The sequence below is a fragment of the Crassostrea angulata genome, chromosome 7 (assembly GCF_025612915.1).
Source record: "Crassostrea angulata isolate pt1a10 chromosome 7, ASM2561291v2, whole genome shotgun sequence".
Classification (NCBI taxonomy): domain Eukaryota; kingdom Metazoa; phylum Mollusca; class Bivalvia; order Ostreida; family Ostreidae; genus Magallana; species Magallana angulata.
Window position 1 is genome coordinate 11,375,198 of NC_069117.1, and position 17,591 is coordinate 11,392,788.

At 35.2% G+C, this 17,591-nt stretch overlaps 2 protein-coding genes across 4 annotated transcripts; one reads left to right on the forward strand and one right to left on the reverse strand.

Moving 5' to 3' along the window:
- Positions 1-677: 677 nt before the first annotated feature.
- On the forward strand, positions 678-8,251 carry LOC128192187 (prolyl 4-hydroxylase subunit alpha-1-like). The gene is made up of 13 exons (XM_052864678.1): positions 678-1,097; positions 1,460-1,623; positions 1,801-2,120; positions 3,747-3,798; positions 4,060-4,190; positions 4,344-4,508; positions 4,682-4,737; positions 5,137-5,257; positions 5,848-5,898; positions 6,321-6,422; positions 6,848-6,916; positions 7,810-7,906; positions 8,022-8,251. The coding sequence occupies exons 1-13, from the start codon at positions 904-906 to the stop codon at positions 8,126-8,128; spliced, it is 1,629 nt and encodes a 542-aa protein (XP_052720638.1). The 5' UTR covers positions 678-903; the 3' UTR covers positions 8,129-8,251.
- A 2,616-nt stretch (positions 8,252-10,867) lies between these two features.
- LOC128192188 (2',3'-cyclic-nucleotide 3'-phosphodiesterase-like) lies at positions 10,868-16,159 on the reverse strand. 3 transcript variants are annotated; one of them, XM_052864682.1, is made up of 4 exons: positions 16,029-16,159; positions 14,896-14,976; positions 12,030-12,702; positions 10,868-11,826 (listed from the first exon to the last, which is right to left on the reverse strand). In XM_052864682.1, the coding sequence occupies exons 2-4, from the start codon at positions 14,896-14,898 to the stop codon at positions 11,300-11,302; spliced, it is 1,203 nt and encodes a 400-aa protein (XP_052720642.1). In that variant the 5' UTR covers positions 14,899-14,976; positions 16,029-16,159; the 3' UTR covers positions 10,868-11,299. The 3 variants fall into 3 exon arrangements, with proteins under 3 accessions (XP_052720642.1, XP_052720640.1, XP_052720641.1); XM_052864680.1 differs by lacking the exon at positions 16,029-16,159 and adding an exon at positions 15,060-15,134; XM_052864681.1 differs by lacking the exons at positions 14,896-14,976; positions 16,029-16,159 and adding an exon at positions 13,196-13,365.
- Between the last annotated feature and the right edge of the window lie 1,432 nt (positions 16,160-17,591).

Below are 17,591 nucleotides of genomic sequence, written 5' to 3' on the forward strand. Positions count from 1 at the left end.
TCGCACCCGTGATTTTTGGATGGGATAAACCCCACCGCTTAACCACCTTGACCGACACATTTATATATTTGTTGTTTAAAATCATTTCAGACATGCATATACTGTTTTTGGTTGTTTGTTTGAGGTTTAGTTGGGGGAGGTGGTGTTATTTTTAAACAAATGTTAGCTGGTGTTTCCAAAAAAATAAAATACAATTATACAAGAATTTCTATGTACATATATGCGGTTGAGCGATTTGAACAAGGAAGAGAGTTCCCACAAATAGACACGGTCAGTTTGATGTACCGTGCGACGCCCAGAGGGGGGCACGCGGACAGATTTTCTCGACCAGGATGTCCTCGGATACTTAATACCCATTTTCTGATATTTATCAGATGATTTATAGATCAATAAATTTTAAAGGGATTACTACGGTAAATATTTAAGATATGTTAGTAGTTATTATACGCAATAAATTATAGTGAATAAAGAAAACATGAATAGTTTAATTTCATTTATTGATGGAGAAAATATTACAAATCGTCATTAACAACATTCAATACAAAATTAGCGTATTCAAGCACTTAGAGTTGTATGATTGCAAATAAAGTTCTTCACTAATATATTCATTTTTTCATCTTTGTGGTATTATAAATGTAAAATAAGTTATTAGATTCTTTCACGTAAAAGAATACCAAATTCCTCCAAAACCAGAAGTAAGTTCAAGAATTGAACAGAAATCTTTATTCGGATCTACATGTAAGTCGGAAACCCAGAAGAAGTCGTCTGTCCTTGCTCTGGTAACATATCCGGGTGTTACATGTCCTCACCCCAGGGCGACAGTACCTGGACGACTAAAGTTCAAAGGCACACCATGCAGTTAGTCAACTTAGTATTGGAGAAAAAGGCACGCGTGTTATAAAGATGGAAGCGAAATATGGACTGCTGGTATTGACTTTTTATGTGGCCATTTTTACAGGCGCTAAATGTGATATATATACTTCCATACAAAAAATAACAGCGTTGGCTGAAATGGAGGATAAGTTGTTCAAGGAGTTTGAGATCTTTTTGCAGACATCGGACACAAAGGGAGAAATTGTTCCGGATACAGTGATAAGGTAACTAAAATGTAAACCTTGATGTGACTTAAACTGGTGCTGTTTAAAGATTTAATGAAATAAAGAAAATTAATGGTTTTAATTGTCTTTCTTTAACATGAATTTGATATTATAAGAGATTGAAATGATTAACGATTATATCACCATAATGTCCGTCGATTTTTTTCAATAATTACAATCTTTGTTTGTGTCATACGTTTTGTGTTTTTAGTCATATGGGGAATTCCTAAAAGCAAATAAATAATTCAAAATTTCATATACATGTGTCAATTATACAGCAAGTCCAGTACAGTACGGATTAACTTCAAAGCGAACTGCACGACTTTGTCCTATTTTCACAATATTTTTATTTTTTTTTACAGATTTTACAATGAAAGGAAAACTGATGGGCATCTTGACAAGTGTTTAGATATGGCTCACCCTGTTCGAGCATTCTATATACAACACAGGGTCTACAACGAATGGGGTGCCATGATCGAAGACCTGAAAGCCAACAAAACAATTGCTTTACAACCAACGGTAGCAGGTAATTGTTTAATTCGGCATGGCTCTTTCCTGGTATACTTTATTAAAATTGCTAAACTTTATAGATAGTTCCGTGTTATATTTACTTTGTTTATTTGAAAAGTAAAAATGTCTTTTAAAAATAATCCACAAACAAGAAATTTGATACTTCAGATCTGACTCTATATTTTCCCTTCAGGTTTCCTACATAAATACAAGTCAGTGATGACGTCATTGGGATTTTGGCCCGCCCTGGGAGACGTGGCTGGAGCAGCCGACAATATCCTCCGTCTGTGGAACGTATACGATCTCAACGTCAAAGACATCATCAACGGTGAAATTGCTTCGACCATGTCGAGACCTTTGAAGAAAAATGAGATTGAATTCATTACAGGCACAGCAAAAAATTTAGAAATGGTGTATTACCACCTGTCCTTGTTATCGGAGCTTTATAATAGAACCCAAGACGAGGCAGAAAAGGAAAACTATCGAAAACGGTTAAATAAGGAATACTATCTGGTATGTTCTTCAAAGCTATTCAAATGAATGTTAAAACACCACATCTCATAACTCTTTAGAAGAAAATTTTATCATTGGTATTATGGTACTAATTTGAAGTGTTTATTAATACTTGAAGGGAAAGATGTGTGTCGTTATATTTACGTTCATCTATCCCATTACAATTTAATCTTTACCATCAATTATATCAGGGACGTATATATACCGGTACATCTCACGAGGTGCGAGATTTCGCCCAGAATCCTATGGAAAAGCATAGAGTTGCCAATCCCGTTAGTATATACGTCCCTGCTATATTCAACGACGAAGAATTCACGGAACTGTTTAGATTTTTACAGTTTGGTTGCAAACATCGTCTCAAGCCACGGGTTTTGTGTCCATTCTATTTCGTTTGTGGAAATAGAATGGATACAAAACCCATGGCTTGAGACGATATATTGCAAAATCCAGTTAGTATATACATCCACGTTGGTACAAGAAAATGGAATGCTGTTTACTTGAGTACCTATTTCGATGTGCAATTTTGTGAATACTCGTATAGATGCCGGCGGGAATCGGCTACTCGATTCCAAACACAGCTAAATAGCAAATAAATATAGTACATGCATGAACATAATGGTCCGCAGTGCAATCGGCCCATATCGCTGACGTTGAGTGATCGTACTGTACCCCTTATCCATCCTTATACAATGTTTATAATCACCAGTAATATTTGGTATAGAAGTCAGTATGAGACGGGAGTTGATTCCGCTAAACCGGAGTCATAGAGGGAATGGCTGTGGCTTCATCACTAATAAAATAGGTACCACGCTCAGTGTCCACCTTAAAGTAACCTGCTTCGAAGATAGTGCGTGTATGAATCTAGTTTGGGGCTTCTATGCTGTGAAAAAAGTCTATTTCACTGACTTATTTTGTTCTTTTTTTTATGGAAAAAAAGTGCATGACTTAAAAATTTCTTTTCTATATCAATTTGTTTCTGTAGAATAGTATAGATATGCTTGTATAGATAGTCTTTGTTGTTCAGTCTGTCTCAATATTTTTATGCAGCACGTTTGGACGGATTTTAATTAAAATACACATACCTGTGAAAGAAGTGCAATGAAAAGGAAAATATCCGAGATATCTTCATTAACACGTTATTGTTTTTCACTTGAAAAAATTCACAGAAACAAAAACTGATTTGTTACGGAGATTTTTAATGGAAAATGTTGACACCTTTTCTGCATTCGGGCGTCACTCGGAATACCTCGCACACTTTTTTACGTTATCACTTGGGTACTTTTATTTCGCTTGCAATGCAGATTCCCCATAGGCTTTTTATTTTGAACCGTGTATTCAAACCTGACAAGGCTGAAGCTATATAAATGGGCCATTTCAGAGGAGAAATTTTGAGATGTTTTTTATACTATCGAATGAACATCGTTTGAACACTGGGGGTATTTATAAATATTGAATAATGCTGCATAAATATCTTGGGACAGACTATAGTAATCAAATAATTATGTATTTTAGGTATATCATTTAAAAATACGAGTTATATTTCAAAGAAACAAATTAACGCCCCTCATTCTATGGAGAAAAAGCAAACAGATATATACATGTACAGATCTCTTATTTTGATTTCAGATAAAAACAAGAACTTCTTCTACTTTGTTAGCTCCAACACTGGCGTATACAGGTAACCCCCTCCCCCCATATCTCTCTCTCTCTCTCTCTCTCTCTCTCTCTCTCTCTCTCTCTCTCTCTCTCTTAATTTATTGTTATATGGTATAATGTATTTTGGAATTTTAATCATTTTTCAAAATTGTTTTAAAAATTGATACAAATTGAGGTTCTATTGAAATGAAATCTTACTGCATCAGTGCATGACTGATCTAATAAATATTACGCCAATATTTTGGTGGAAAATTATAAAGTAATTTATGAATGGAATTTACAGATTTCCAGCGATTTCAAGCGCACAATCTAGTTATCAAAGAGGCAACGAGAAGTTCCATTTCCCAAGATGACATAAACAGCTTCTTTGCACCGCCTAACACATTCATGAAACTCTGTCGCGGACCTGCAAAGGTATAATACAGTACAATGCGTTGACCAACTAATGTGGTATTTCATTATACATGTAAATATTAATATGATTACTTTTCTTTTTGGATTAATTCTTATTTCATAAGATACCGAAATATACACTGCATGCTGCAATTGTCTTTATTTTTGTCACAGTCAAAGATAGTGGAGTCAAAACTTCGCTGTTTCTTAAGAAAGACGGCCATTCCAATCTACATGGCCAAAGAGGAAGTTGTTAATTATACCCCGCGTATTTCCCTGTTTCATGACGTCATATCAAACGATGATATACGGCAATTAAAGAAAGCAGGCACTAAGAAGGTAATTTTATTGTGCAATGAGTAATAAGGTTAAAAATAATACCAGTATCAATACTTTATAGTATTATATTCATTAAATGAAACATTCTGTTAAATCAGTGTTTGCGATTTCTATGCAAAGATATAGGCGTTATTTTTTTAAAGTGTAATTTCATGTATATTCTTTCCCTTTAGCTAACTCATTCAAGAACCGGAGGCGGTTATGTTACTAGACTTAGAGTCAGTCAGACGTAAGTATTTACATATTTAGGTTTTTTTTTGTATACACTCTTTCTAAAATTACCCTAATTGCTTGGTAAAAATTAAAAAGCTTCGTTGTTTTGGGGGTTTTGTTGTTGTTTTTTTTGTTTTGTTTTTTTTTTTGGGGGGGGGGGGTGTTTTTGTTTTGTTTTTGTGAGGGAAACAATACTTTTAAATTCAAATATCATCTGCCAAAATGTAAAAAAAAAAAAAAACTAATCTAGAATGATGCTCTTCGGTGGCATTAATAGGTTTCCGACAACATTTCATACATTCGCTGCAGATGAACTTCGTTGTTAGGACATATTGCAGCATGTCCTTCACTCGATCAATAAAGAACTCTTTATCGTATAAGTTTGTCATCTGTTTCATTCTTTTTACTCCTGAAGAGGCTGGGTGTATGATCAAGCTATTCCACAAGTGTCCAGGCGCCTCGCTCGCCGGATTGCTAACATTGTGAACTTAGACACAACCTTTAGATCCAAGGCGTCTCCAGTAGAGCCATGGCAGGTAAGATTGGAGAACATTGATCCACCGTCAGGGATACTGTACGTTACTGATCGTCCTCCTCGTATTTATACAAACAGTTAAAAATGTGTATATTGTGTAAGCTGCAGAAATGTAGCTCTAAGCGAATTTTGGTGAAGCTATGTACAGTTTCATTCAAAAGACTATGCAGTATTTATTGGACACAACGGTCCGTCGACCCATTCTTCCCGCTGAGCTATAGTCCTGCAGATATATATTGTATGTGATGTGAATAGCTGATTTGCATTGTTATTGAATCTTTAGAGAGAGAGAGAGAGAGAGAGAGAGAGAGAGAGAGAGAGAGAGAGAGATAAGGGCATAATCAGAATCAACACTTGGTTTGTAACGACATATGAACTCTTGGGTGGTGGTATTCAAATGTCATAAGTGTTGTTTTGAGAAATATTTTTTTCCTCGACAAACTCCCAAAATGTCCAATGGAATGAACGGCACAAGTAACGTTATAATATTTCCCTAAAGACGTATAGCACAAAACAAACAAAACAAACATTAATTTTAAGATGTTTGAAAGTATTGTTTTGTTTAAATATTTTTTGTCTGTTGCTTGCCAGGTTTTGAGCTACACGACTGGTGGATATTACGGCGAACATATTGATCCCGACGTAAGTCTTATTCTGTCATTACATTCATCGAAAGTAGCAAGATCAGTTACATAAGATTACATAAAATTTGATTGATGAGAGGAAGTTGAAATTAACAAAAGAAATGTTCATCTGGTAAACAGATATAGTTGTCGTTGTTTCGGAATAATGATTTGGTGAAGGATATATGAAAAAATGTGTCTTCTTTGGGGAAATCAACCTTTATTTTTCCCTCACCATCGTGCAATAAATGTATTAACAAAAGCAATGTTAAAAAACAATTTGGAAAAGGGTCAACGTTAAGAACTGAATGTTAGATAAGCATTTTTTTTTTCATTTCCCAGTTTGAAGTGAAATATTATGACTAGTTTTGTTCAACAACTGATAAAATATGTGCACTCTTATGTAGCGTGGTATTGCATACTAGATATCGTTTGTTTCAGATTGGTGATGAGTTTTTATGGAACATGACAGAGGCGGTTCAGGGCCCTCGGGCTTTGTGGAGAAAACACACTGGACAAAGAATTGCTACCTGGATGTTTTATGTACGTACAAGTTTTTCTGTTGTGTTTTGCCTTCTTTTGGATGGTTTCGTTTTATACATTTACACTTGACAACGCAATGTGTTTCGTAATAGACGAATAAGTATGATTTGGAGCAACTTTAATGTGGCTTACCGCACCTTGAAAATCTAATCAAGTTCATATAGTTTCTCAAATCAGCAGAAAATTATTGGTAAATAATATGATGCATAAGAAGTATATATACAATTTTGGATAAAGAAAGTATTCAAATCTGTGATCTGTGGTTCACAAGCCCGATAATTTAACCATTTAGCTATTAAGATATTCAACCAAATCGATTGATTCAAAAAATTCAAGAAAACAGTTTCATCACCATTTTTTGAGTATTGTCTTAAAAAGTATATGTCTAGATTTAGTGAGGTACCTTAATTCTGTTTTATGTTCAGCTTAGTGACGTAGAAGCAGGAGGAGCAACTGTGTTTCCAAAATTAGAAGCTCGCGTTCCAGTGGTCAAGGTTTGTTTCTATGGATCTTTTATTTTAATGATAATAACAGGTTTAAGGAATGATTGATCAACATTTTCATCTTTACGTTTTTAAAATCTGTTGATTATAATACAAATACGTCAGTTATTTCAAACATTACAATACATGTTATGTACATGTATCTAAAATATTCTTTTTCTATAAACCTGAATCTTTTACAATTTTAAATGCATCCCATCATTTACATGTACATTGTGAAAAATTACAATGACAAACCGTCAACCATCTCAAAAATCCATAAAACGAAATACAAATTCAACTACTTAAAAAACAAATCTTAATGAAAATTTGTTTTTAAAAACATTGTATTTTATAATTCCCTTAATTCACCAAAAATATCGTTCACATAGAAAGAATACACCTGCTATTCAAATTTTAAAGCTAATTATAAGAGTTTAGCTTTACATTTAAAAGATCACATTGTTACACACAGATTGACTTAAACTCGTATCTTTTTCACGTACATTCTTTTAATCATGCATTGTTTATAAAAATCATTTTCGTGATTTTATCAAACTATTGTCAGTGTATTGAGCATACTCATGTTGACATTTGATTTGGATAGCTTCGCTTTGATTGAATGGCAGGTTGTGATAAACCTGAGAAGGAGAAAGTCATAACTGCTTTTGATGAAAAAATTGAACAGCAATTTGCTATATGGTACATACTAAGAACAATGCTTACAGTGCGATTCTTCCAAAACTAAACTACAAACAACACAAAAGGTGTTTTGTTCCAGATATCTTTAAAAATGTAATTCAGAGCATTTAGTATCCATCAAGTGTCAATACTAGTAGTATCGAATGAATATCGTTGAATTCAAAATAATGTTAGACCACTAAACGGTTCTTTGTTCTTCTTAGGGAGCAGCAGCTTTTTGGTACAACTTGACGCCGAGCGGGAAGATAGACCGGAGAACCCAACACGCAGGCTGTCCCGTCATCCTCGGCTCAAAATGGGGTATACAGTGTTTATAACAAGAATTGTCATTCGAATATTTTTTAGATAAAAAAATCAATCCTTTCTGCTTTAATTTGATGAGATTTTGTTTTAATAACTTAATATTCTTTTGCAGTGTGTAATAAATGGATTCACGAAGTTAGTCAGGAATTCAAGCGACCTTGCGGGAAAACTGTCGCCTCAGAAGATTTTTATGAAGATGAATATATGCCACCTTATTAATTCATGTGACAGTATATAATTTTGTGCATTTGTTGTATGTCAGAAACCAATAATCCTGGTATTTGAGATATACGTATTATATAAATTATGTGTTTATGGTTATTATTAAATTATTTACAACTACGTTTTGTCACTATCTCATTATTATGTGTGGAGGAACATGTAAGATTGTTGTGCTGGACCCTTTCACAATACAAGGTAGATAATTAAGGTGGCATTGGACACCTCCATATTATGACGAATTTCCTATGGAAATACACAATAAAATCATTAATATATTTTTTATCCTTTCGTAAACTTGTTACCCTAAAGAGTAGAGAGCGATGAGTAAGGACTTTAACAACCAATATGTATGTCATCAGTTCGAACCCCGCTTGGGGCTTTTATAATTAATACCTTTCCAAAAAAAATTAAAACATTTTTTGGTCAAAATACTATAAAACTTATAAATTTTAAACCTATAAAAGTATTTTATCATAATGCATCTTAACCCTATCACATCGATAGATATCGAATATAACATTAAATTACATAGATTAAACAATTGCAATTTTTTCATTCAATGAATAATGTCACTAATCAGATTCCATAAGATACAGGGTTCAAATGACCTTTGAATTTCTTTTCATGCGTGATTTGGTTCATATTCTATTTATGGCCGTTTATATGACCATGTTTCATCATCGAATACTCGTTTGAGAAGCTGATATATATAACCCCTACTCGAGATACTGTACGAAAATATGACTAATAAGTCATCATCCAATAAGACTGAAATTAGAGGCTACATTAAGCAAGTGTCAGACTAGGTAAAGACTCTAAATTTGAGAAAGATTCAAAGAACTGAGTGGTGTGTATGAAAACACGTGTACACCATTGAGACAAGTTTACAGGTGGGTCAGCAAATTCAAAAATGGCCAAACAGCAACGTTCTGGAGCACCTCATACGGCTTCTACGGATGCATTACTTCAAAAAATAACCGATATCATTACTAATGATGGTCGATTAACCATTAAACAAATAGCAATTTCTACATCATATTTCTTTGTTGCTGCTGTTTTTTGCATACATTTGTTACTTGAATCCAAGTTTTCCAACTACAAGGAAAAAATCAAATGCAGCATCTGCTCCTGTCGTTGCTCTTACATCTAAAAGTGATCTTCTAAACTGGGCACTGATAAATATTACATTATTTATTTAGTTCTGTGTACGATGGTCAAGATATACCCAGGCGGTTTTATGAGTATTCTTATGTGGAAATATTGCATCACGTTTGACTAGGCTAGGTTGATTATCTGCTCAAAAATACACAAAAGCTGACCGTATAAATTCGCGTTGCCGCATGATTCTTTCATATTCGTGGTTGTCAGTACAACTTGAATTGAAGATTGTCAGTTCCCTTTTCTTTTTCCAAGCTGTAATACGATATAAATTTGGCCCTTCTTAATCTCCTCTACATCGTTAGTTGGGGCATAACACATGATATGTTTCTTTTATTTGATGTTGAAGGTCTAAAACTGAACCATATCCTTATTCGAAATATTGGTTCCAGCCCAATCAGTGTATTTTCTGCTTGCTCGAATAGCATCATTGCAACCCCAGCATGTTGCATTTTCTTCCTCATTGCCTTCATATATAACATGATTTATCTTGGTTCTTCCTGTCTGTGACCCAAACGCCCAATACCTCGAGAATGTATCTTTTCGTGATTGTTTTTCCCGTACGCCTCTCGTAGTCCTTGCATTCCAATGGCGAAATCTAATATATTCCGGAGTTCTGAGGCAGTTCCGCTGCATAACAAAAACTGATTATTCTAGCTCTACATTGGCAGTATATAACCATAACTGAAGACATGCCTACTTTCAAACAATACCTAATCCACAGAGGATGGAGTATATTCCTTGCATGACGAGCCGAAAATGTCATCTTCAAGAGATAACGATGGAAAGTAATGACATACCATAGCTTCATAACTTCCTTCATCTTTAAAAAATGTTCCTTGTTTTCTGCATGGCTATTTTTGAAGTTTCCAAGTGTGATGGCTCGCAAGTCATCAAGTGAGAGAACAAAAGACCCATCCACTTGGGATGAGGAGGCATCAATAGCCGATTAAACAAAACGACAAGCTCGTAAATTGTTTTCTTCTACAAGTATTAGACATTTTAACTTTCTCCAACAACTGCTAGCAGCTTTAGGTTTTGGCCCATGTTCCCAAGACAGGGGCTGAATTCACAGACTGTCAAAAAAGTGTTTTAGCCAAAGGCTGCTCTCTTGAGTAAAACCGACGCAGTTTAGATTGAAATAAACATCCCTAGATGAAGTAGAACAAGTGTCACTGCATTCAATGAATGCAATATCTTTTAGCCAATGCTGGACAGTTAAACATGAGGACATCATTACTTCATCAATTCGGAGTTTTCTATGTACTGCCCAAACTCAAAGCTCTTGTTAAAATGGCTCTAGATTCAAGTGGGCTTAAACCCTATTCAAAAGACATTTACCCCTTTGTCTTAACAATCTAAAATATCCTCACCATTAAGATGCTTTGTACTAAGTATATTTACTTTTGCCCAAGCGGTTCTTGAGAAGAAGTAAAACATGTGAAAATTCCACAGACGGATGGTCAGATGGACGACGGACAAAAGGTGACCAGAAAAGCTCATTTGTCAATGAACCTTCTGTCCAGGTAAAAAGTCACTATAATTGTGACTTCATACAAAAAATAACTTTCACTCTAATCAATTTCATGACCAATGCTCTTTTATTTTGGTGATTAACAAAAACAATCCGTTAACAAGTTTAACAGAATAAAATCATTATGCTAAAGGAACAATTACATTCATAGATAAAAGAACACACATGGGATAGAAATAAGTTATCTTTTTTAAAATATTCAATTGCTTTAATTAAAACCCAGAAAAGCTCACTTGTAAATGAACCTTCTGTCCAGGTAAAAAGTCATTATAATTGTGACTTCATACAAAAAATAACTTTCACTCTTATCAATTTCATGACCAATGCTTTTTTATTTTGGTGATTAACAAAAACAATCCGCTAACAAGTTTATTAGAATAAAATCATTATGCTAAAGGAACAATTACATTCATAGATAAAAGAACACACATGGGATAGAAATAAGTTATCTTTTTTAAAATATTCAATTGTTTTAATTAAAATCCAGAAAACAGTGTGTTGATTTCTACAGGTGTTTCAAAGTTTACAGAACAATAATACTGGTCCCAGAGGTTCACAACCCCCGACTTTAATCGATGTGACACTTTCCCATCTGCATTGTTCCTCTCCATGTCTGCGATGGCTAGTATTTCTGTATTGCTATGCTTTGGTAGGACACCCTCAGCTGTAGCAATGGTCAGATGAGCAGTACTGCCTTTAGGGTAGCACAATTTGTCTTTTAGTCTGCCATCAGTATTTTCTTCTGGTTTGTCATATATCATAAGCAATTCTTCAGATGACAATTTTATTCGAGCAGCCACTACAGCTGATGTGACAATCATTCCAGTCATGGTTATTTTGAAGCTTTTGCCGCAAGCTTCCTGCACTTCTGTGCTCTGGTGGTATTCCAACCTTCTCACGGTACCACTTTTCGGGCCTCCCAAGAACTTGGCTGTGCAATGGTACAGAGAATGGGGCATCTCGGACAACCTGAAGTACTCCAAAAACTCCTCCACACTGCAGTCTATGATAAAAAATAAAATATTTAATTGTATAATACAGATGAAGTTATGCTTTCAAACTGAAAGTCAGATGAAGACTTTATTTTATCTCAACCTTGATCAAAAGATACAATAGTTTTAAAGGTGACTTCAAATATTGATCTTCCTTCATTCGAATATCAAAGGGGGCTAATTGTATTATATTTCTTGATGTGTTGGGTATTACCTTTATCTAATACAAAGGAGCAAAATCCTGGAACATTTTTTATACAATCCCTCAAGGTGTTGCAGCATTTGTTGTAAACCATTGTACTGTCAGTTCTGTTCAAAAACCAAGCATAATAGAATGGAACATAATCTTCAAAAGCTTTGATCTTTTTTCGTATTGTGTTTTCGTCAACATCATGAATATTCCGAGATGCTAAAAGACTGGGATTATTTCTCCAGTCTAATTTAGGTTCCACAATCACTGTACGATAAAGATGCTGCCTAGCTAGATCCATGTAAAATTTCATTTCCCAGCGTTTGACATTGGTATTATCAATAATGATTACATTGCTGTCTTTTCTTACCGCTTCCTCTGCAAGTCTCTGGCAGTACTTATGAGCACTTTCCAAATCATCGGCACTAAAATGGTATTCCCCCTCTCTCATGAAGTAATCGTCAGCACTACACAAAACAGCAGAGGGATAAACTTTCTGTATGGCCCTTGCAATGGTAGATTTACCAGATCCAGAAACACCCCTCATTATGAATACTGTTTTAAATGATTTTATATATGTTATTGTTTTTGGATCCCTAAGAAATGGAAAATCTAAAGAAGGATCTTTCGTGGAAATTGTCACCTCCGACAAAGATGAAACAAGTGAGTTCACTGTTGGTTCTATAACATCTTCTTCCTTAGTTGGAAAAGAAAAAGAAACATATTATAATAGAAAGTCAGGAAAATAATTTAGGTTTTATAGATTTTATAAAAAAGTAATTGAGTAAATAATGTTGAAACATGTTCTGTTGGATATATAATGCCGTGTATAATAATGTAGCCATTTTATGTGAATTTTAACTACAAATATTAAAATTCAAATGTGTTATTATTTAAATGGCAGCCAGTTTTAAGGATCCAAGCAGGTAACTGTCTGGTACAAGTGTCGTGGGGAAAACGATACTCATAACGTTCTGTCTAGCTGTCCCTGGTTCAATCAGTCTCAGTCTGCAGGACATGACAATTTTATCTATCATGATAATGACGATATATCGTAAACAACATCTTGAGCTTTGCAAGCGTATCGAGTTCGTGAAGCTCATAGAGGTTTTTTTTTTTACTATAAAACGGTCAACAGTGGTCAAGTCCCGTGGTCTGTCAATGTAAACAAACTAAGCTGTCATAGTTACCAGATTTGTATATTCAGTACTCTCGATTGGTTGATTTCCGTCTACACTTGACCTTTCATCATTTTTAGTGTTTGTTTCATCCAACCCCTCATATTTGTCACAACAACTACGACAGCTTGATGAAAATATGTTACCCATTTTTTACTTTTTTTTTTTTAAAATTCGAAAGTAGAGTTATAATAGGTGAATGTCAAACCCGATATTAATTGGTGGGTAATAACGTGAATACCCTCAAAAGTCCGTAAAGGAAACGATGTGATTAACTGATGAACCAGTAAGGAATTTATCACATGATATACATGTATTCCTAAATTAATTTATTAAGTATAAAACCGCGCGCAAATTTTTGTGGCAATTAACTTTTTTTGTATGGACGCAACTGTAGCTCCACGGTCCGCTAACCGAAATTTCCCGTGTAGCTACAGTTCTGCAGGTAATATAAACCAGTCAAACTAAATTTAGTACCGTCAATAAATAACATGTTCTATATAAATAGTGCCTGTTTGGGAGGGTAACAGTTGAAATTGACACCCCGAGAAACCATTGTCAACCGACGCGAAGCGGAGGTTGAAATGGTTTTCGAGGGGTGTCAATTTCAACTGTTATCCTCCCAAACAGGCACTATTTATTTTGTTATACTGAATGTCTTTTTTAAAATTTTAAAGAAAATTTTACTGCTTTTATATAGGAATAACGTGAATTCTACAGCGAACCGTACGCGCATAATTTTCGCGCATGTAACATTTTTTAATGTTACCCGTTGCCAAGTGCGTTGCTAACGCTGAGGGTAATAGTAAATATTATTAACTGCGTCTTAACCAATCAGATTTCAGTATTTAACATGAAAGTATAACAATATTATACACCTACGGAAGGGGAGGGCTTCAGGGCAGGCCCAGAAATGTATATGGGGGGGGGGGGGGTGAGGGGAGGGGGTGTTATGGTCTATTTCTTGCTAAAAATTGAATTCTTGTAATTTTCAAACCATTAGATATTAAAACATCGTTTTAGATACATGTATATTTTTGGTATGTTTTAACCGACAATTGAGAGCTCTTTTTCATTATCGTAATATGTATAGTACATCGCATATAGAAACTAAAATGGACCGCATTTTCTTTAGTACTTTCAGCAGTAAACTACAACAATGTGACTGTATAAATAATTGAACAAGCAAACCTCGCTTGTGCCCCAATCATACGTCATTTAAATTTATTAGACTGTATACTAGTGTATAGTGTTTAGAACAAAATCAATACTCAGTGTTAACACAGGGAAGGACACTGAAAAAATGTGCATATTGTAAAATAACCAGGCGCGTCCATGCATATATTTGTTCATTATATTTTTTTTTAAATACATGTATATGGGGGGGGGGGGGCGGGGCGGGGGGGGGCTATATGTTACCATGTTATAATTATTCTAAGGTGTATGTCTTCCAAATAATAAAGAAATTGATTCAAAATTGAATTAGTTTAGGATTAAAATGTGCAACCAACGGTGCAGACAACGAGAAACACAGTTTAATCAGAAAAGTCCAACATTGGCTCAGACGAGCTAAAACCATAAACGGGAATTAAAATGAGGTTTTCCATATTAATAAATGAAATGTCTGGTCCTACAGCTTTTTAATTTCTCTTAGATTGACCAAATCAATTAATTTATAAACAAAAGTCATAAGCTAGTAAAATTATACGTACCATATCTGTAGATATGTGAATGTTAGTTCCAGATCCATTTAATCTTCCTTGTGCAGTATATAACCGTTCATGAAAAATGTTCTACAAATGGATTATATAAGTATGTATTATTTATAGTCAACTGTTTTCCGGGAAGCTTTTGACAATTAATGATCTATATTTACATTTCCCAGTGTCTTTGCCTGTGATAACACTACGTATCGATTTTGTACTATAAAACCCATAACTACAAATTGGGGCGCCAGCGGGGTTTTCTTAGTTATATTTAAACAGTTCATCGTACAATGGCTTAAAATTATATAAATATAAGTAATAAGGAATCATTGTTTGAATATCATGATGTGATAATTCCGGTCGGGACGTGATCAAATCTATCATAAAGCCCTTCGGGCTTTATTGGATTTGATCACGCCCCGACCGAAATTATCACCTCATAATACTCAAAGAATGATTCCTTATTCCTTATGTAATTTACTTTGCTCTGTGCGTGATGTTGAACATGTCGTAAATTTTAAAAATGGACTGATAAATAAAACATGCACCTTCCATTTCAGTACTCGTCTAACACACCTGCTGTATTGGCGGGTTGTTTGTTTTGGTTTTTTCGGTTGTTAGGTTTTTTGTTCAAATTGTATACCGGCCTATTGACGTAACGCTCGAGTGTAGAATTATATAAGACAAGAGTTTTACTTTATTTCTATATCACATTCATCTTGCTATATAATATATTTGTCGAAGGGAGTTGTGTTTTAAAAAAATCGATGAGCTAACCAAATTATAGCGTGTAGCGCCGGTAATAATAATTGAACCCCCTCCCCCGCCCCTATCTCATGCTGCCCTGTGTTTATCATTTTATACTGAAATGTCCCTATTACTGTAACTTAAGAGAATATTAAACCCTCTGTCTTTAAATTAATTCTATTATTGTCAACACAAAATGTAAAGGATGTGTGCAATATAGGTAAATATATTAAGAATGCTTTTGTTTTCAGAAAACTTCATGTATAAACTTGCCTTTTTCAAGTGACCAGTATATGTACTGTAACATGTGTATATTAATTGTATATGTCTATGAGCGGTACACCTGTTGACCAATACAATATACTGATAAGAGATTGCACATTGCTAATTACCTCCAGTTTGTCCTTTCTTTTCTCTTTCCATTTGCATTGGACTGTTTGTACGACTAATTATGTCGTGCGAATACATGTTTAAAAACCCAACAATAAACAAATGTTAATTAACTTCCTACTTCCATAATTTATTTGACAACCAATGAAAGGTCAAAGCGCGGGAAAATTTGACAAAAAAAAAACCCATTTCAAGCAGAGAGAGAGAGAGAGAGAGAGAGAAAGAGAGAGATGGTCCAAGTAGCGCAGATGACAAAACACTCGCTTCTAACCGCTAGGACCAAAGTTCGACCACCACGATCGACAGTGGTTGTATGTGAGAGGGTATGGTGGTCGCCAGTTAGGACTGACACGTGGGTTTTCTAAGGGGCACTCCGTCTTCCTCCCATATCAATCATGAATGACCCCTATGCTGTAAAATAAATAAAGTTCAGTTCAAGCTGAGAGAGAGAAAGAGAGAGCATCGCCGACTTCCGACTTTCCAAAAAATAAAAAGTAAAACCATACAAAAGTCTTTTCATTTTTAGACAGTGTTAAATATTAACACATATTAAGTAAATCTACACGACTCAGGAATTTACTGTGCATCCCTTCCAAACCTTTGAAAATTTGCATAATATGGTTGCCCCCCTTCCAACACACTTAATTTCAAACAGCATGTACTTGCTATTAACCTCATAGGCGTCGGAACCGGGGGGCTAGGGGGGGGGGGGGGGGCTTAGCCCCCCCCCACCCCCCACTTTTTTTGCAAAGTTATACCTAACCATTAGAAACATAGCATGATAGAGGGTTCAGCCCCCGCACTTTTTCTCGCAAGAAAGATTATTGTTCCTAAATTTACCTTGAAAGATTGAGAAATTGGATTCAGAAACATCATTTTGGAGGGGGAAAAGTTTGGGTAAGTTTTTATTTTCTTATGGAAGTATAGGTATACCCCCCCCCCCCCCCCCACGGATTAGGATTTCCTTGATTTTGGGAATTAATTTTTTCTCAATACTTCTGAGGATTAGTCTAGCCCCCCCCCCCCCCCCACTTTCAATTTGCTTCCGACGCCAGTGAACCTGATAACTATATAATTCCTTTATACGGCGACCACAAACGAGATCAGCGGGGGTAACAATCCGAGTTACTCTGATTAAAGACAAAAGGGAACTACCCCCGTCGAGCGAAACCTTTCGCGAATGCCAGCATAGCGTGGCACCTAGTTCAACACAGCTTGGCGCCAAACCCATCGAAGCGGAAATCACGTGATGTAAACAGCATCCTATGCATTTAGAAGCATGTGAAGACCATTCTCCTGAGAAAGATGTCAGACTTCAACAACAACTCGCTGTCGGCTGGACGAGGAAAGGCATTGATAAATGCAATTACGTTTATTAAAACAATTGAAAGAAGTTCTCCAGCGAAGGTAAATTTCCCTTGCATTGCAGCAGTTCAAAACTTTCGCCAGCTCACTGACCTGAGTGACGACAAGCATGATATCGACATTACGCCAATCCCGTAATTTGAGTAAAAATATTTTGTTTAAAATTTTGCATGCACTTGAATGCATATTTATTCATATTA

What these genes read in the sequence shown, in the direction of transcription:
- LOC128192187 (XM_052864678.1), top strand. Translation starts at nt 904, where the DNA reads ATGGAAGCGAAATATGGACTGCTGGTATTGACTTTTTATGTGGCCATT. An exon ending in GTTCCGGATACAGTGATAAG is followed by an intron (nt 1,098 to 1,459) that starts GTAACTAAAATG and finishes TTTTTTTTACAG; the next exon opens with ATTTTACAATGAAAGGAAAA. An exon ending in TAAATAAGGAATACTATCTG is followed by an intron (nt 2,121 to 3,746) that starts GTATGTTCTTCA and finishes TTTTGATTTCAG; the next exon opens with ATAAAAACAAGAACTTCTTC.
- LOC128192188 (XM_052864680.1), bottom strand. Translation starts at nt 15,119, where the DNA reads ATGGGTTTTATAGTACAAAATCGATACGTAGTGTTATCACAGGCAAAG. An exon ending in AGGCAAAGACACTGGGAAAT is followed by an intron (nt 14,977 to 15,059) that starts GTAAATATAGAT and finishes ATCCATTTGTAG; the next exon opens with AACATTTTTCATGAACGGTT. An exon ending in CTCCTTTGTATTAGATAAAG is followed by an intron (nt 11,827 to 12,029) that starts GTAATACCCAAC and finishes TTTTTATCATAG; the next exon opens with ACTGCAGTGTGGAGGAGTTT.